Source organism: Marmota flaviventris, chromosome 13 (assembly GCF_047511675.1).
Source record: "Marmota flaviventris isolate mMarFla1 chromosome 13, mMarFla1.hap1, whole genome shotgun sequence".
Taxonomy (NCBI): Eukaryota; Metazoa; Chordata; class Mammalia; order Rodentia; family Sciuridae; genus Marmota; species Marmota flaviventris.
In genome coordinates, this window is record NC_092510.1 from 101,549,165 (window position 1) to 101,568,458 (window position 19,294).

At 63.8% G+C, this 19,294-nt stretch overlaps 1 protein-coding gene across 4 annotated transcripts in view; it reads right to left on the minus strand.

Moving 5' to 3' along the window:
* Window positions 1-19,294, minus strand: part of Sardh (sarcosine dehydrogenase) — a 49,733-nt gene that overhangs the window by 29,906 nt on the left and 533 nt on the right. For 2 of the 4 annotated variants that reach the window (XM_071600472.1, XM_071600473.1), the window contains exons 2-12: window positions 19,152-19,200; window positions 17,275-17,654; window positions 15,989-16,167; window positions 15,040-15,219; window positions 14,297-14,420; window positions 14,001-14,101; window positions 9,448-9,552; window positions 8,357-8,486; window positions 4,909-4,995; window positions 4,662-4,752; window positions 1,327-1,468 (exon numbers count right to left, since the gene is read on the minus strand). In XM_071600472.1, the coding sequence (XP_071456573.1) occupies window positions 1,327-1,468; window positions 4,662-4,752; window positions 4,909-4,995; window positions 8,357-8,486; window positions 9,448-9,552; window positions 14,001-14,101; window positions 14,297-14,420; window positions 15,040-15,219; window positions 15,989-16,167; window positions 17,275-17,608 (1,473 nt within the window). In that variant the 5' untranslated portion in view covers window positions 17,609-17,654; window positions 19,152-19,200. The remainder of the gene's footprint in view (window positions 1-1,326; window positions 1,469-4,661; window positions 4,753-4,908; window positions 4,996-8,356; window positions 8,487-9,447; window positions 9,553-14,000; window positions 14,102-14,296; window positions 14,421-15,039; window positions 15,220-15,988; window positions 16,168-17,274; window positions 17,655-19,151; window positions 19,201-19,294) is intronic. The other 2 variants (XM_071600474.1, XM_071600475.1) reach the window with 1 other exon arrangement.

The following is a 19,294-nucleotide window of genomic DNA, read 5'->3' on the forward strand; positions in this document are numbered from 1 at the left end:
GAAAATTAACTTGATTTGGGGAAAAAAAAAATCCCACTGTGGGTTTGGAAGAGTCCTGCCCACGGTCAACCCCACTGACCAGCACCAGGCAGAGGGCCAGGGCCAGCAGGGCATCTGAAGCTCAGACTGGCTGGCGGGCGGTGTGCCCAGCCCTGGGTGGCACAGGGCAAAGACAGGCACAGCTGCAACCGTCCCCTCCCTCCATCCATGGGGACCCAGGCAGGGAGAAGGGCTGGGGTTGGACACTGGCATGGCTTCCCTGCATGTTGGGGTCCCCGAAGAGCAGTGGTCAGTGCACAGTGGTGGGCGTGCCCCATTGGTCACCTTCAAAGGACAGGAAGGTTGGTCTCAAGATGCTAAAGGGGGAAGGCGTCTCTATTCTAAAAAGCAAGTGTCGCAGGTGAAGCTCAGGAGGAAGAGAAGGACTGGGGGACCGAGGCTCCCTTCTGGATGGAGGGGTTCAGCCCCTGCAGAGCCTCCTGGGAAGGTCCTTGGGTTATGAGCTCACCTGAGCCATCATGAGCCCAGGGACCCTGAGTTCATTCGGGCAGGCCTCTGAGCTGTCGGGACTGGCAGGGGGTGGCTCAAAGCAGGGTCCAGCTGCAGAGACCCCAAGGTTCTGTGAGGCCTGGGAGCACAACTGGGCTGGAGCCAGCCCACCGACGGCGGACATCCCAGACCTCTCCTGGGGTTGGGGGGTGGTACAGCAGACACCAGGTCCTTTTGGGTCCTGGCATGGGAGGGTCAGTGGGGGGAGGCCCCTTCTCCAGCCTAGATGCTGCCTGCTCCCGGGGCCTGCCTCCTGCCCCACCTGTCCACTCCAGAGACTTCGCCTGAGGCCTTCAATGGTCAAAAACCATCACTCCTGTTCCCAGTAAGCAGAGCCTCTGGCTAGGATGACCAGGGATGGACACCGAGGGGCGCCTAGGTCCTGGGGCCAGGAGAGTCACAGCGCCGGCCCCAGGGAAGAGTGCCTGACGGTGGGTTTCATCACCTAGGTAGAAGCTCGCCCACCAGGAGAAGAGTATCCCAGCCGGCTGCGGAGCAGGAGGCCGGCCTGGGCACAGGGGTCTAGCTGCTGCCCTCCGTGCCCCTGCCTCCAGCACTGCTCCCAGCGTCCGGACAGTTCCTGGTTCTCCAGGACATCTCCTCCCTTGGGCCCCACAGGAGCCCCCCCAGCCACCCCCGCCTCTCCCCCACCCTGGCACAGCACCCAGCACCCAGCACCCATGCTGGGATAACACCTGGGGTGGGTCTGCCTTCCACCACCCAGTACCCCGAGGACGTCCCAGAGGGTCACTGCAGCCTGTGGCCACAGGAGGGCACCTGGTGCAGGGCGTCTGTCCTCATGTTCCGCCCGGCCAGCGGCTCGTCATGGGGGAAGACCACGGAGTAGTTCTTGGCATAGGACTCGTGGCTGCGCTCGCGGATCCAGCGGCTGTGGTCCGTGAGTGAGTGGTGGAAGCGCCTGCCGTACAGGGAGGGCCCAGGTCACCGCCTGACGATACCGCCTGGGCCAGGTGGCCCAGGACCCAGCATAAACTGGACCCCCACCCTCCCCAGAGGCCTCCTGGGGCTAGGTGCCAAGAGGCCCCAGCCCCTCCCCTGTGGCCCCCAGGGCTGCCTGCAGAGTGGGGTCCAGGAGCCCAGGGCCTGCAGGGTCCCCGTCCCCACCAGGGCCCTGGGCTGGGGTCCAGCCTGTTCCATGGCCTTCACTGTCCATATTCTGAATGCTGAGGGTTCCTGGTCCCCACTCCTGCCTTCAAGTGGGACGGGCCACCTGGGTGAGACCCCACAGATCTGCTGCAGGACAGAGTCCGACCTCTGGCCCCGCAGGGTCAGGGCCCTGCAGTCCCCTCCCCACACTGCCCAGCTCTCAGACTCTGGCTCGCCCCAGCCTCCAGCGGTCTGCCCTCTCTAGCTAGGAGTCCCGTCACCCTCCGCGGTCCACCACCTGGACAGCCACGTCCTGGCCGGGCCTCTGTCCTCAGGGATACCTGTCAGAGCCTCAGCGGCTGGGCAGCTCCTGGACCGTGTGAGAGTCTGGCAAGGCATGACTCTGGTCTGGGGTGGGCAGTCTTGGGGGCGGGGAGCGGTCAAGGTGAGGACACTATTTCCAGTGTCCGCTCTCTGCGGCGGCCTCTCCTCCAGCCTGGGCCCAGGGCAGAGCACATTCTGCAAGAACCCTCTCCTCACCCTCAGAGTTGCCCTGTTCATAGGGCCCACATCACACTTGGGGACACTGAGGCTCAGGGGGCTCACGCCGGGTGAGGAGTCTGGAGGCCACCATCAAAAACTGTGTGTCCAGCCACAGGGGCAGCGTGCCCATGTGCAGGGCATGGGCTTGGCTTAGGAGGGCTGAGCTGGGGAGGGAGGCATCCAGGGGGACCCCTGGGCCCTCACTGCACTCCATGGCTGGGCTGCCCCCGGGCACTGAGGGCTGTGGGCACGAGCCAGGTGGTCTCTCAGCTGCTGGGAGTGCTGCTCCTGGTGGGGGCCCCTCCTTAGGCCCCGGGTGGTGTGGCCGGGGCTGGGTGGGCCCTGTACCATCAGACAGCAGCAGACGCTGCTGGCCACGTGGCAGGCCCAGCTGGCCCCTTCTCCACTGGCCCTTCTGCTCCTATCTGTGGGGCGGGGGCCATGGGGCCTCAGCTCAGTAGGAGCAGGGTCAGAGACCTGCAGGGAGTGAAATCAGGCCCCCAACACCCCCTGTGGCCCACAGGGGCCTGTGAGCAGTGGGCAGAGGGACCCACAGCTGGGGCCGCAGCCAGGGCTACACTCTTCACTTGAACAAGGAAGGACTCTTCTCCTAGCTAACCTGCCCCAAGGGCCTTCCTGATAAGACGGACCTGCTCTGACCCTGCCCATGTCAGGTACTGGGCACAGCGTCCACTCGTGAGCCTCAGACGCACTCTGGGAGGTAGGTCATTGTGCCCAGTTCACAGAAGCAGAAACTGAGGCTCGGAGAAGAGGAGCCTCCAGCCCAGGGCCAACAGTGGATAGTGTGGGCTGGCGACTAGGACCCACCTGGCTCAACTCACTCCACCACCCTGCCACCCGGGGGCAGCTGCCCATGAGCCAGACACGCCCAGGACCCAGCACTGGCACCCACTGCCCCGTCCGGGGCCCTCCCGCTCCGAGCTTGCCCCCATGTGTAGGACAAGGGGTGGCTGTGGTGCACTCTGCCTGACCTCTTGAGATCACAGGTGGGCACAGGAGCCCTACGTTTGGAGCCGGCCCTTCCTCTGAAGCCGGCTTCTCTGGACAGCTCTCTGCTGTGCCCTCCTTGACGCCTCACTCTCTCCTGCAGGGCCTGCGTCTTGCTCTGCCCTGGCTCAGGCCGGGTGGCAGAAGCTCTGGTGAGAGTGGACGGCTCCAGGTCCACAGCAGCCCTGGTGGTGGCAGGCGCCCACTCTGCTGCCGCGCCGGGTATGGAAGCCACACAGCACAGAGGGCTGTGGACCAGCAGGTCTGGTGCCCCCAGGGATGGCCAGCACTGAGGACAGCCCCAGCTGCACTGCTGGGTGACCCCCACAGGGTCCTGCGCTGCTGTCTGCAGGAGGAGCTGGGACCCTCCCTCCCCAGGTGTCCTGCAACTGTATCATTTCTAGAACATTCCTCCCTGGGGAGCATGCACGGGTGCAGCCCTGGATCAGCTCCAGGGGCCCAGTGCAGACCTCACTGACCAGGGCGGTGCAGGGTGTGGCATGGGATCTCAGCCCCAGACGTCTGTCCGCGAGAGCCAGACATCACCTCCCACCGCGGGTAATGTCCTCCGCAGGCCAGGAGGGAAGGAGCCAGCGGGAGCGAGGGGCTCTCCCAGCTGGACACACCCCTCCACCCCACACTGTCCCCATCTTGGGCACATGGGCAGCCGGGTCCCCAGGGGTCTGCCTGACAGGAGCACATGGAGGTGTGGACCGAGCAGGGGCCAAGCAGCCTCCCGCCAAGATGCTCCACCCGGTGGAGTCCTGCAGAGCCCAGTGTGCCCGGCCAGGGCCAGCTGTGAGCTCAGGACACTGTCGTGGGCATGAGCTTTGGGCTTGGGTCAGGAGAGAGTGGGGAGCCACCCTCCTTGTCTGGAAGCACCTGGACACTGTCCTGGACTCCAAGAGATGGCCCTGACTGCAGAAGGCCACGAGGCCGGCCGCTGGGACCCTCCTGGCTCCTGCCACCAGCATCCAAGCCCCTGCCCCAGCTCCACCCAAAGCCAAGCCCCTCCCTGCGCCCAGGCCTGCCTGGCATCACATTCCTGCCCACAGCCCAGGTGGGCTCTGCCAGGGAACGAGGGCACAGGCCGCGGGCCAGAGCTCCCACGCACAGGCAGTTACTGTCCCAGCTCAGCCCTGCCCCCCAGCTCCACAGGCCTCAGTCTTCCCATGTGCAAAGTGGCCGTGAGGTCCTGCTGCTGGGGACAGAGGGTCAGGCAGGGGCCGGGACAGGAGACCCAGGAACCGTGAGGGGCCGTGGATCTGCCAAAGCCAGTGACCCCCGGACTCTGCTGCTGCCGCTGGCAGCCTCCTCCCCTTCCTCCCCCCTGCTGCCTCCTCCAGGAAGGCTCCTGGCTTCCAGGGACGGCACCTTCCTGAAGAGTCCCCACCTTCTCCCCTCCCCATCCTGGCACTGCTGGCCCGGCCTGGGGACCTGGTGGCAGCACTTGCCTGATGTCGTAGCCATACATGTCCTTCTCTGGGCGCCCATGGATGATCCAGTGGGCCAGCTCCTGCCCGCAGCCGCCGCCCAGCATCATTCCTGGCAGGGGTGGAAGCACAGGGCTGCAGCGGTCCCCAGGCCCACGTCCAGTCCAGGCTCCCCTCTCCGCGGGCAGCACACCCCAAGCCCACTCTCACACTCCCCTGCCCACCCAGAGTCTGGGAACCCGAGGACCTCGCCATGGCCCGGGCTCACCTGCACTGTTGAAGCCACAGCCCAGGAAAAACCCCCGCAGCTCAGGCGCCTCCCCCATCAGGGGCTTGTGGTCGGGCGTGAAGGACTCTGAAAGAGACGGGAGACCTGCAGCCCCCTCCAGCCCTCGGCCGCCCGGGGGGGGGGGGGTCTCCAGAGACAGCAGTGAGGGCAGCCAGGCCACGGGGCACAGTGACAGCCCAGGGGACTCCTGGCCGCCTTCCTCCCCAGCTCAGCCCTCCTAAGCCAAGGCCACCCTACCCCTGCCGGTGCCTGCTGCATTCAGAGCCTCCTGGCCTCAAGCAATGCCCTTTCAGGGAGCCTCCCTGGACCGCCCCTGTCCCATTCCCCTGAGCACCTGGGCATTTGCTGCCAGAGCCACCCAGGCAGGGCCTGCCCAGCTCCACCTGTGGGGCTCAGCTCTGTCCCAAGCTATCATTATTCTGCCAACACAGGGCCTTTCCCGACCCCCTTGTCCACTGACCATGCAGGGAAAGGGATGGTTTTGCTCACTGCTGTGTCCCAAAGACAGCACAGAGCCCAGCAGAGGTGCTTAATAAATGTTTGTTGAATGAATAAGTGAGCATAAGTTCTTTGAGATAGGGGACTAAGATTTCCACTCTGCCCCTGCCCCTGTGCCTCAGAGCCCAGAACATGGAGGGAGAGGGACTCAGGGCCCTGATCATAAAGCTGCTGCCCCAGGCTCATCCCCACTCTACCCCTTCCTGGCTGTGTGAAGGAGATGGACAACACTTGAATGAGCAGGACCGAGGACACCTTGCAAGAAGGTGCAGCGGGTGAGGGTCAGCAGTGAGGACCGACTGCTCCTGGCCACCTATGGGCGAGGAAGCTGGTGGGCATTGGGTCTGGCGTATCCCAGTCACTCTACTGATGGTCAGGGCTGCCTGGCCACCAGCGGGGCCTCAGCCTCTGACCCTCCAGGGTGGTGTCTGAGCAGAAGGCAGCCAACTGTGGGGACAGGAAAGTGCTGGGCACCTTTGAGGCAGGGCCGGCGGCTGGGAGAGGTGAGGCAGGCCTGGGAAGCTCCTCCCAGGTGTACTTGGTCGGAAATCTGCCCCGGCACCAAGAGGGACTGGGCTCCCAAAGAGGGGTGACTCTGTGTGCATGGGAGCGGCTCTGGGCCACATGGAGGAAGGGAAAGCACCCGGGGCCGGCCTTGGTTGGTCCAGCAGCCCTGGCTGCTTAGGTGGCACGTCACCAGGGGGACCTGGAGGCGGCTGGGTGGCTGCAGTTACTTTCAGCTGGTGGAGACAGGGAGAAGCTAGAGAAGAGGAGAGGGAAGGCTCTGACCCACCGAGGCTGCCCTGAGGCCAGGGCGGGGGTCCACTCCTCCCAGAGGGCCCCGGGGCAGGGGTGCCTGTGATGAGGTGCTGGGGACCTTCTGGGGGTCCTATGCGAGGCTGGTGGTGGGTACAAGAGCTGCAGCGGTCATTTGGGCGAGAAGAGGGCAGTGGAGAAGGTGATGCGGGGGAGGAAGGGGCCAGCCTGGTGCAGGTGGGGTTGGCTTGTGACCACCGTGTGCTGGGCCGCTGGGACTGTCCCAGGCAGGCGGGGCAGCGCGTAACAGCCCTGCGGGGAGCCGGGGCAGAGCTCAGGAGGCAGGTGCCAGAGGCCGGAAGTGAAAGGGCTCAGGCAGGATGGGCAACATGGGGACGCAGGGACCCCAGGCAGTGGACGACCACTTCCACTCTGATCTCCCAGCCCTAGTGGGCAGCAAGGTCGACCCCCAGGCTTCCCCAGGCCCGGGAGGCCCTTGCTCTTCCCTGGGGGCCAGGCCATGGGCTGTGTCTGGGAGGAGACACGCTGGTCTCCTGACGAAACCACCCACTGCAGCAGAGACAGATGCAGAACGTCCCGCATGCTCACCTCCCCCAAAATAGGGCTTGTGGGGGAGTGACGAGTCCCCAGTCTAATTGGAGCGCAGAGCCACTGGGACTCTGCGTGCCCCCGGGAGTCTTCCTGCGCTTCTCGCCTCAGTCCCACGCAGTCGAGGGTGCTGCGGGAGATGGTGAGTCACGGCCACGCCGCGCCCACCTGCACACCGCCGGCTGCCCGAGCCCCATCTGCTGCTCCCTGGGGGCCGCGCACACACCACAGCCTGCCTCAGGAGCCAAGAGCCGGAGCAGCGTGCCTCAGCCGTGTAGACGCCAAGCACCTCTGGGCAGGGGGCCGGACTCCGGCAGCCCCTCTGCATCAAGACTCCCCTCCCCTGCTGGCCCACGACCCTTGACCTCCTAAGCCCTGCCTCCACTTGCACTTGGGGCCAGGCCCGCACTGTACCTGTGGCCCCTCACGGCCGGGCCGGCCCTGCCCAGCAGGTGTTCCACCACACAGCACCCTCGAGGTGCCGGAGGGCTGACCACCACTGCTGGGCATGTCAGGGCTCGGGACCACCAACTCTCCTTTAGGGCAACGCTGTGTCTTTCTGAACTTTCCTTTCCAGGCCCTGAAGTGGGGGCAGGGCTAACACCCCTGGAGGGAGGGGGCATGCCCCTGAGATTCTGCAGGACCCACCAAGTGGGACACGTCTACTGCCTGCCCTGCCCAGCACACCGCCCCACAGCCCAGGGCTGGCTCCCTCGCTCCTAAGCAGCCTGGCCTGCTGCCTGCTGCTGCCCTGGGCCTCCCCTGCTGGCTGGAGACTGTCTGGAGCTATTGGGAACGACTGATTGCCCCATGAGCGAAGGCGGCACCGCTGGCTGGCTGAGGCCTCAGGGCCGCACACACTCGGCTCAGAAGCCCGCAGCTGAGAGTCCTGCTGTTGAAATCGGCCGCCAAGGTCAGCATGAGGCTCCTGCCTCCCAAACACTGCCTCTCTGCCAGGACCTACACCTGCCCCTGAGACAGAGCCTGGGAGGCCCCGTGAGCACTGGCCCCCTGGGCTGCCCCACCCAGGACCAGCCGCAGCCTCAAGAGCAGAGCCCACTCTCTGCTCCAGCCTCCCGAGGCCAGTGAGTAGGTCCTGTGGCTGGGAGCCCTGGCCAAGAGCCTCTTCTTCCCCCACTGGTCTCTGGCCCTGCTGGGTGCTGGCCGCTGAGACCAGAGGAGGGGGCATGAAGCTGGGTGCAGAATGGGGAGGGGACACGTGAGCATCACATCAGGACAGGCCTCGTCCTTCCAGGCCTTGCCCAGCCTCTCGGGGTGCTGGACGGAACCCCGTTCCCACTCACAGATGAAAACCAAGTCCACAGATGCAGCCCTATCGGGACTCACACCTGCCCGGGGGGAGCCCTGGCCATGAGCCCGGGGCAATGACTGCCCTCCTAGGCCTGCAGAGGGGAGGAGAGCATCACCCAGCAAGGCCCAGGAGCAGGTGAGGCAGGTGCCAGGCTGCCCGGGTCCAGCCCAGGTCACCCTCAGCAAGGGTGTCCCCAGTAGCAGCCATCACCCAGGGACCGAAGACTGCCCACCCTGGGCTTAGGGCCCTCACCTGGGCCACAGACAGTGGACTTGATCCCTGTCCGCTCCAGCACAGGGACGCGGTTGATGGCGCCTTCGATGTGCTGGGAGAACACATCCCAGTCCAAGTCGAAGAGGCCAAAGGCAAACTTGTCCGACACCTGCAGAGGGGCACGGGGTGTCGGTTTTGGCCCTGAGAAGGACACACACCTCCTGCCAAACCTGCCTGTGACAGCTGCCCAGTCCCCTGGCCAGACAGGTACCCAGCCAGCCTCCACTGAGTCAGGTCAATCTGAGGGCCAGGGCAGGGCTGCCCCGGGGAGTCCTCAGGTTGGGTCCCCTCTTGCCTGGGCCCAGCCCCCACCTGGCTGCCCTCGAGATATCGCGCAACCTCCAGCTGGTCACCTGCCTCCCCGTCCTCTGACCTGTTCTAAAGCTCAGCATGCCCTCCCTGCACCTGGCTGCCTGTGACTAACCAGGAGCCATCCCTGCCCATTTCCCCAGTGACCGTGTCCTCTGATCTGCTTCAGCCCCTCAGAAGGGCAGGCCTGAGCCGCCCTGGGCCTCCTCACAGGCAGCTCCCTGCCCGGTGAGCAGCTGCCAGTGGGCACTGTTCTGGGTGCACTCTCCTTGGTGCTCCCTGGGGCCCCTGCCCTGACCACCCGTCTGCAGGACATCCTTTCTCCTCAGTCCCTCTGGAGGATCCAGGGTGACCACCCAGAAATAAGTGTCTTATCTGTTTGATTGCAAACCACAGGCCCCAAGGCGGGGACTTCCCCTGTCTCCTGCCTCCAGAGAGCAGAGCAGCAGGTGCCCAAGTGGCCAGCGATTGATCTGTTTGTGAACACAGGAGGGTCTGCAGGGGAGTAGCCAGACTGGGGAGACAGTGCTGCAGCTGTGGGGCAGGGAGGGCCAGCGTTGTCGCAGACGGATCAGGGCTGAGTGGACCTGGGCCCCTCTGGGGTCCCCACTGCCCTCCACACAGCCGTCGGCTGCAAGGCCCTGCCTGCCCTGGTTCTGCACGTGCCTGAGCGCCAGGCTCTTCGGGGTCAGAGCAGGACTTTCCAGGCCTGTTGGGGCCAGGGCATCTGCCCTTGCTCCATCCAGGCCCTGGGGGCTCACCTCCTCCCAGAAGACCGGGTTGCACTCATAGCCGCCCACGGACAGGGCATCCCCCTGAAGGCGGAGGTAGACAGACGCGTCATGGTCCCGGACGTTGGGCATGTTCTGGAAGGCAGAGCACAGAGGCCTGGGTGCCGGGCAGGGCTGGGCTGGCCCGGCTCCTGTGTCCTGCACAAGGTGGACCATGGCGCCTCCTCCTTGTTCCGGGACCCCATATCTGGCTTGCATTTCCTGATGGTGCGTGTCTCCCTCTGCAGGGGTCTGAGTTACACAGGAGGACTCCTGAGTGCCCCCTTCCCCAACCCCACGAAGACCAACAAGGTAGAGAAAAGGGGCAGAGAGGAGAGGGCACAGGCAGGAAGGCAGGAAGGCCAGGGCAGGGGCGGGTCTCAACCCCACCACGGGTGCCACTTCAGGGGCAGCTGTGCAGGGCTTCCACCTGGGCAGCAGGTGACAGCTGTGTCAGGAAAGGCACCGGAGCAAAGAGGAGTGAATGCATCCCTGCATGCAGATAGCACGCCCCGACACAGAACCCACAGCGGGAGGGAAGGCTTCCCAATCCCGCATGAAAGTCTGCGGGCCCAGGTCACACGAAGGACTCTCACGACTCGCCGAAACCGCAAGCAACCTCTAACAACAGGCAGGGATCTGAGAAGTTTCTCCAAAGAAGTGTGACAAATGGTCAGAATGCTGGCCATCAGGAAAACGCCCCTCAGTCCCCTCCAAGATGACTTTCCAACCTCCGGTGGCTGTAGTCATACAGGCTGGGCCCAGCGAGGGAGAAGGACTGGGGGAACTGAGCCCTGCACACCGCCAAGCACCGAGTCCCTTGGAGAGTCACCGGGGTTGGCCACGGACTCGGCAGTTCCACCCCTCTGGGCACACTCCAGGGAGGTGAAGACAGAACTGTGCGTGGATGCTCCCAGCAGCTCTGCCCATGGCACCCACAAGACTCAACTGTCCGTGAGTAGGTGGATGGATAAGACGTGGGGTGGTGGGGTGTGACGTCCTGGCGCAGCAGGAGGGCAGGTGGGGTGCAAGGAGCCAGGCACAAAGGTGCAGACTGCAGATCCCACCCACACCAAATGTCCACTCTAGGGAGACCCACAGAGAGCAGATAGTGCTGGCCAGGGCCAGGGAGGGGTGGGAAGTGGGACAACTGATACCAGGATGGATGGGGGGAACCTATGTGTATCTGTGCATGCGCGTGTGTATGTGTGTGAGAGAGACACAGCTACACAGAAAACTAAACCAGTGGGGAACTATTAATAACTCCAGAAACACAAAAAAAGTGGGCGCGTGTCTGCTCGGGAGTTAATATTTACCCAGCCGCGTTGCAAACCCTGCCTACTGCTTAACCACCCAACAAACAAAGCAAAACCAGACCTCAGAAGACCAGCAGGCGTGGAAGAGGCGCTGCCCGGGGCTCCCCACCCCAGGAGCCGCTTCCCTGCGCCTCTCACCTCCTCACTGGGGAAGACACCTGGGACGTGGGAGCAGGAAGGGGGACATGCAGGCATCAAAGGGACAACCCGGCGGAATCCCTGCCTCCCACTGGCTCCCGGGACCTGCCATGCATGGTGGGAACAGCGGCATCTGCACTGAGTGGATGGTCTCTGGGTCATGGTGACTGAGCTCCGTTTAGCAATAGCCTACCCCAGAAACAGCCCGGCCCAGGCGCTCCATAGAGCAGGACAGTGGGGACACCTAGTGGCCAGGGAAGCGCGACCTCTGCTCCAGCAAGGTTGGTGTCCGGGTTTTCCTGCCCTTTGTGTCTCCTGCTGCTCTGAGCACCATGTGTCCTGCGCCTTCACCATCTCTCCACGCAGGAGCCACCCTGCCCCTGACTGTCCCAGCGTGGCCCTGGTCCCACTGATGCCTCCTGACCTCAGCTGCTACCCTCCATCTGCTTCAAACTCTGGGGGTCTTCCCCTGGCAAGCAGGCCTGATTTCCCCAACCTCGCCTGGGATCCCCAGGGCACAGCGGGCTGGATGGCTCCAGGCCCCTGGTCACTGTCCCCATAGCTACCCCACGAGCACCTGCATAGGCCAGGCACCTGGCTCAGCTCTGGGCCTTTGCTTCTGCCCCATGGGGCAGGTAAAGTCGGTGACAGCTGCTCTTGTCTGCAGAAGCAGGAGGACCCTGGGAATGTGAGACCAAGAGGAAAGGGACGGGGCCGTGGCCACACCAGGAAGTGGGCAGAGCTGCCGAGAGCCCAGGACTGGGACTCCTCAGAGCCAGGGAGCCCCAAGCAGCACAGCCTCAGCCCTCAGGAAGATGGCGCCCACCTGAGCTGCAGGGGCTCCCCTCCCAGCCCGAAGCCCCCAGGCCCTCAGGCTGTGGGGTCGGGGGACAGTGACCTGAGCACCAGGCTGCCTGGCCGAGCAGCTGTGGGTGGAGAGGCAGGCAGCACGCCCCAGCTTCAGGAGTCAGACCCAGCAGTGGGCAGACCAGGGCTGACGCCCGGCTCTTCCCCAGATTCAACCACCCCCACCTGCAGCCTCCAGAGGGCCAGCCTCCCAGAGCCCTCCAGTGGACCAAGAGGGGTGTGGGGGTCACCGCCCACCACCCCAACCCCTCTGTCTCCTACCGAGTGGCAAGCCGCTGGGGCTTGTGGCCCTGTCCTTGTGCCCTGGCACCCAGAGGCACAGGGGGCCCTGATGGTTTTGTAAGTAACACCCCAGCTTGACTCTGACCTTGGAATTCATGTGGAGGGGGGCAGCCAACTGTGCCTGCCGCCTCCCAGGAAGAGGGACTCAGGCATTTGCAAGAATTAGGAATTAGGGACAGATGGCTGGTGCCCAGTCCTCGGCTAGGGGGACACCTGGTGAACACCCTCCCTGCAGCCCCATCCACAGGACACAGCCTCGGCCCCCCTCCCCATCCTCCTAGCCTCAGCCTGGCCCTCCTGGAGCCTACAGCGGCCTGATAGCAACGCTGGGGGCCACCTGAAAGGACAGGTGGGCCATTGAGCCCTCAGCTAACTCTGTCTCTCACCCGTCACCCAGCATGTGGCCCCCAGCTGCCCTCAGCAAGTTCTTGCGGGGCTTCAGGTGCATTCTGTGAATGGACACTGCGTGTCTGGGGAGGGGCTTGCCCAGGGCCGGGGAAGGAGCCACTGCACCCAGGTTCTGGCTCTCCCCAGCAATCACAGGGAAGCCAGGCTCCCGCAGGGTGGGGGCAGCCCCCAGGGACCAGCCTCTCAGCAGGGGGTTAGACGGCCAGGACCCTCCCTGCTGGGACCCGGCCTACACAGAACAGCCTGGCCTCTCGCACACTCCCCACCCCACAGCCTGTGCCTGGGCTCTGTGAACTGCCCACCAGGCTCTGCGCTTGGCCCTGCTCCACCAACCTCAGGTCCTGGCAAAGACATGACCTCCTTTAGGAGCCCCAAGGAAGACCACCAGGGTTGACTAGGGACTGTCAGGCAGACCTCGCCTCTGCCTCACTTGGTTGGCCCAAGGGCAGCCAATCAAGTATCCTTGGGCATGGCCCACTGGGACAGGCTCCGCCTTGCGCCAGGGCTGGGGTCCTGATGGCGGCCTGAGCCCACCCAGCAGAGCTCTCCTCAGCCTGTGCTGGAGCCGCTTGTGCACCGACTGACTGTGCGCTCCCCGCAGACCCCCTCCCCAGGCAAGGCCTTTCTCCAGGAGAGCCCTGGTTCCTGGAGTAGGGCCCAGGGCGAGGAGCTCCCCCAGGCCCTGCATATGGAGGGAGGGAGAGATGGAAGGACAGGTGGGTTAATAAATGGATGGACGGTGGAGGAGAGGGCGAAGGGGGAGATGGAGGGCAGAGGGAGGGAGGGGGATGGGTGGAGAGGTGGATGGAAGGGCCTAAGGACCAAGGGGTAGGCAGACGAATGTGAGGACAGCAGGTGACTGCATGGGCCGTTGGAGGAGGGAGGCATCAGGGAAGAGTGACTGGGTGGAAGGACAGCAGGGAGGACAGACAGAAAGGACTGGACAGATGAAGGGAGGGAGAAGGCCGAGGCCAAAGGGTGAGAAGTAGAGGGAATGGGCAGCAGGGGACGGGGGGGACGGATGCTCGGGTGAACTGTGGAGGACAAGAGGGTGCTCAGTGGCAAGGTGGCAGGAAGAGCCAGCCACCACCATGGGGGAGAGGGTGGGGAGGGACAGGAGCAGAGAGCAGGCAGGAGCACCTGGGCCCTGGCCTCCCTCTGCAGAGGGCTCTCGGAGGTTGAGCCCAGGACTCTGAGACGGCACGCGGGCATATTGGGAGCTCCTGGGCACGGAACATGGCAGAGCTAGCCTGGCGGCACCTCCCAGGACAGGCTGGACTGGGTCAGGCATCAGGGAGGAAGCAGGCCCTGAAGGCCGAGGGGGTCGACACCCTCAGGGTCACACCTGCTCTACTTCATTTAGCTCTGACACCACCCAGTGACACCCAGTGCCACCATCCCCATTTCACAGACCGGGCCACCGAGGCTCAGGGCAGAGGGAGCCCTGCTGGGCTTCAGAGCTAAGTCCCACACCTGCCCACCTGCCCACCTGTCCACCCCTGCCTGACGCACAGCCAGGGGCGGCCCACCTACCTGGATCCCTTCGATGCGCTCGGTGACAACGTAGGCATGGTGCATGGCCACCAGTGGGACCTTGACTCCAGCCATCCTGCCCACGGCGCTTGCCCACACTCCTGTGGGCAGAGCACATGCCCCTCAGCTCTGCTGGCACCCAGAGGGGGTGCCCCCCGAGAAGATGCAGCAAGGCTCTGCAGACTGTCTGCCCTGGCCAGGCTTCCCCCACCCAGACAGAGGCCGGGCAGAGGCGGGGCCTGGCCAGGGCACAGCCAGCACTGCCACTCAGGGGTCAGCAGAAACATGATTCCCACCTGCGCAGTTGACCACACAGGGCGTCTGGATGGAGCCGTGCTGGGTCTCCACAGCCGCGACCCGCCGCACCCCAAAGTCATCCGTCCGCACACGGATGCCAGTCACTGGACAGTTCTCAATGACCTGGGATTGAGAGGAACTGATCATGAATCACTCTGGGAACCCTGAGGTGCTGACCCCCGCCCTGACCAGCCACCTTTTGGTGGGACCTGGGGACACTGCTTCTGCTAGCGGCAGGCCTCATGTGGTCAGGGAAGTGGAATCCACAGTCCAGGAAACCGAGCCCGCCCACCCCTGACTTGGAGAACCTGTGGCAGACGGGGAGGTGGAGGGACCACCCTGAAGAAAGAGCTGTCCCCGGAGAGGCAGGTGGGCTACTGCCTGGTTAAGAAAAGGTCAGCGCTGCCCCCCTTGCTTCAGGTGGGACGTGGTGTCCCCACAGAAGAAATATTGGGCACCACTGGGCGACTTCATTTCTTCCTTTTTACTTATTTGCCTTTTTGAATCTTTCTACATTTATGTGTGGGGTTGAGACAGATGAAGATAAAAATTATAAGAAGGAACGTTGAACGGATTTGCTTGAGCAGCAGGGCAGGATGCTGGGTACGGGGCGAGCACTCCGGGCACAGCCCTCCCTGAGCGGGCAGGGTCTGAAGGCTCCGAGGGGTGGCACAGCAGGCAGAGGGGGAGCCTGGGGTTCTCAGGCAGAAGGGGTGGGCTCAGAGCCCGCAGCTGTCAATACCTGTGCTCCTCGGGCAGCAGCCGCCCTGACAAGGGTGGTACAGGTGCCGGCGGGGTCCATGGTCCCATCCTGTGGCACGTACAGGGTCCCATAAAGGTCGTCCACATTCATTAGTGGGTACAGAGCCTTGGTCTCTGCCGGGCTCAGCACATGGGATTCCACGCCATAAGCCTTGCCCAGCTGGGGAGACACAGAGGAGAGGGAGGCTGTGTGGAGCAGTCCTGGGGTCCTCCCACACCCCTAGCTGGGCCTCCAGAAGCCACAGCAATCTCCACCCCTAGGGGCTGTCCCTTGGATCCACTCGGCACAGGGTGAGGGAGCAGGGCGTGGCTGCAGAGGCAGGCTCAGGGCCCAGCCCCTTCCCTCCACTCTGACCCTGGTCCCAGGGCAAGCTCCTCAGGTGCTCTCAGGAGTGCAGGGATGGCAGCTAGCAGTGGATGGGCACTTGGGCCAATAGCTGGTACAAAATAAATTAAAATTACCGCCACGGCCTCATATGTTGGGCCTGTGGATTGGGTTTCCCAGGTCAGATGGTCCAAGAAAGACCAACCACTCCAGGAGAGACCATTGTGTTCCTTGGCTGAGGACTGGGAATTGTCAGGCCACGCCCCCACCACATTTGATTGATTTAAGGGCAGCCAATCAAGTGTCCCTGGGTGTGGCTAATATGAACAGGCTCCGCCCAACTAGGGATGAACTGAGCCAATCAGATCCTCCTATAGGGAATTAGGAGGAAGAGTGCGGGTGGCCCAGCCAGCAGGGGGCAGCGCCTGTCTGCCAACCCAATCTGTTGGGGTTCCTTCTTGCTCCATGATGCCCTCCCCACCACTCCAGGGAGCCCACCGCCTCTGTGCCCCTCAGAGGAGGTGCCCACCCACCTGGTCCCCTGCAGGGAACACGCTCCACCCACGAGAACCCTCTGCCTGACCCCCCACCAGGGCGCACCCACCGACATGAGCCTCTTGTACTCGTCCAAGCGCTGCCGATTGGAGGCGATGAAGAGGCCCCCGTTCTGGATCCAGCCGGTGTGCAGCCCGGTCTCCTCCTCCAGCTCCCGGCTGACCACACGCCTGGTGTGGGCCAGAAGCTCCACCTCCACGTCGCTGGGCCGCAGCTGCCACAGAAGGCCTGGCAGGCGGGACTAGTCAGCAGCGACTCTGCACCCCTTTACCCAGGCAGGGAGAGGCGCAAGCCCTGGAGCCCAGAGAGGTTGGCAGGACTGACCTAGTCACAGTGGGAATTTAGGCCGTTGGCCCTGGCGCAGCTCAGAGTGACAGTACTAAGGGCTCTCATTTGTCCAGCAACTACTGTGCACCAAGTCTGGTGCTGAACATGTTACAGAATGATCCCACAGACCCCCAGAGCAGCCTTCTCACTAGGGCACAATCACTTTACAGGTGGAAAAGGTGGCACCAAATAGGTATGAGCTCAAGGTCCCAGAGCACATGAACAATGGGACCAGGACACTGGCTAGGACCACCAACCCCACCATGGTCTCCCCAAGGGAGCTGCACTCTTCAGCAGAAGAGCCTGGGAGATGGGAGGCCAGGGAGGCTGGGTGCTGAGCAGGCAGAGGGGCCACAGTGGCCCAGCTATAGGACAGGAAGGCAAGGCAGGGGCTGGGGGCCGTGCTCGCCAGGGCTGCAGGCTCATATCAGCTCTAAAGGACCAGGCTGCCTCTTCCCAGCTCCAAGTTCACTGGCCAAGTTCACATTGGCAGCCTGATATTGGCCAAGGTAGGAGTGGTAATGCTGCCTGTCAGGGGACCAGGTCACCAGCACACCACTGGTTAAAGAGGCTGAGACAGAAGGTTGGCTGTCCTGAGTACGTGCACACTGTAGGTGCTCAATATATGTTTCCACTGGTTAGTTAGGACAGTGCTCATGGAGGACACAGCTCTGCATCACCCCCAGCAAACACCACTCAACCCTGGTGGCTATCCGGGGACAGGGACAGCTGCCTGGGGCTTCCTACCTGGTCATCAGGGGCTGAATAGGGGACTGTGCTTCATCTGGGGCTGCAAAGGTGGCATCTGCCCCTTCTCCCCACCCCACTCTTCAGAGACTTGATTGGGGCAAGCAATGTCCCCACATCTGCACACCTTCAGACTGACCACACGTCTTTTCTTAGTCTTTCCCTCCAGCTCAGCTGCCCCTGACAGGCTTGTGGTTGTCAACCCAGACTGGCCTTGCTGTGTCCAGTGCCCCCTGCCCCCACCCGAGCCCTGGCTCCTACCTGCGGTGTGCCAGGTGGTCCCAGATGTCAGCCGCTCCCGTTCCAGCAGCACAGCCCCACTCACGCCCAGCTTGGCCAGGTGATACAGGGTCTGGCAGCCTAAGCTGCCCCCACCAATGACCACCACATCAGCTGTCCTGGGCAGGGGCTGGCTTGGTCCTCGGGCTGCTGTCGAGGGGCCCTGTGCCTCCTCCTTCAGGGTCCGCTGATACGGCACATTCTTCTCAGTTGTGGGACCGGCCACACTGGCTAGGGGCTGCAGCCGCAGGCCCTGGGCAGGTCTCTTTCGAGGGCAGGTGGTGGCCACACGCAGGGCTCGGCTCAGTGAGGCCATGGGGACTCTGGGCTTCAACACCTCAGGAGCTGGGGAGAGAGTCAGGCTGTGGGGTGCAGAGAGTCCAGAGTGGGAACTGTGCCAAGTGTATGCCCAGGTCCCTGGTGGCCCCAGGCCATTATTTCCCAGGACCTTCCTCCCGCTGCTTCCCATGTCACGGCTCATTCATCCAGCACGTCACAGAGCCTGATGGGCAGCAGGCTCGGGCTGGGCCCGGGGAGGCAGCTCTGGTGGGGAGGGCTGTAGGGACACAGGGAGGCAGAGAAACAGGACTGACCGCTGACAGGTGTCCAGAGAGGACCTGGGAAGTGGGGCTGTCCATAGAGGGAGGACAGGGAAGGGACCTGAGGACAGAGAACCAAGAGCTGGAAACAAGAAGGGGCCCTGGTCTATGGGGACCCAGAGAGCATGACGGTAGGCTGGGGCAGGACCTGTCCTCTGGGAATCCCCAGAGGACAAGTGAGGAGGCCCCAAATGGCCAGGCCTGTGGGAGGGATGTGACACCTACACCCAGTGAAAGCCAGCCAGGGAGGTGGTGTCATGGGGGAAGCCGCGTAGACCATGGGCAGCAGGTCTGAGATGGGACACTGCCATGCCCCCAGGGGACACCCACCAAGACCCCTGGGGGAACACTCATCATGCCCTTGAAGGGACACCCACCATGATCTCTCTGGGAGAACACCCTCTAAGCCCCCTGTGGGGACACCCATCATGCCCCTTGAGGGGACACCCACCAAGCCCCCTGGGAGGACACCCACCAAGCCCCCTGGGGGAACATCTACCTGCCCCTTGATGGGACACTCACCAAGCTCCCTAAGGGAACACCCATTTGACCCCTTGAGGGACATCCCCGTCACATCCCCTGGGGGGACACCCGCCATGCCCCCTGGGGGTCACCTACAAGCCCCCAGGCCATCCGGCTCAGCCCCAGACAGTTATTCCTCCTCTGCCCCCTCCCTCAGAGCCATCTGGGCTTCCTGGGCAGGAGGCTCCTGCCCCTCATGTCCCCCAGTGGACCTTCAGCGCTCATCCTGAATCGCCCCTCCTCAGGAAGCCCCCAGACCTCGCCAGCCAGGGAAACCAGCCAGGTCACAGGGAGCCCCTTCTAAGGCGAGAGGGTGCCCAGGGGTCTCTCCCTGGGGTGGGTCCTGCCCAACACAGGGCGGGGGACACGTCACAGGGCTTCTGGTGCCCTCTCCTGGGGTCAGGGCTTTGGGCTGTGACTGAGGTGCTAAGGGGTCGGTGCCACCCATATTATCTCCATGACTCAGTCCGTCAGCTGGCTCAGGGTCAGGGCCTGCACTGGGCACGCTCCTCTGCCCTCACTGAACACTCCAGAATGTTCTGAGGCCCAGAGGACATAGCTCCACCTCACAGGGGAGAAGGCTGAGACCAGAGGGCTCCCTGAGAACTCCCAGGGCCTCGCAGCTGTGCTGGGGCACAGGCCGGCCAGCCTGGGCCGACCCTGCACTCACTGCCCCCACCCCATGGTGGGACAGCCCCTGCGTGGCCCCTGCAGGCACGTCCCTGTGTGTATACACACCTTCAGTCCTTGAAGATCCCTGGTCTTCCGGAAACCTCAGGAGCAGTGCCTGGGGGGGAAGTGGACACGATGAGGCCCAGGAGGGCTCCGCAGGCAGCACTGTCCCCAGGTAGCATTGTCCCCAGGTGGCACTGTCCCCAGCA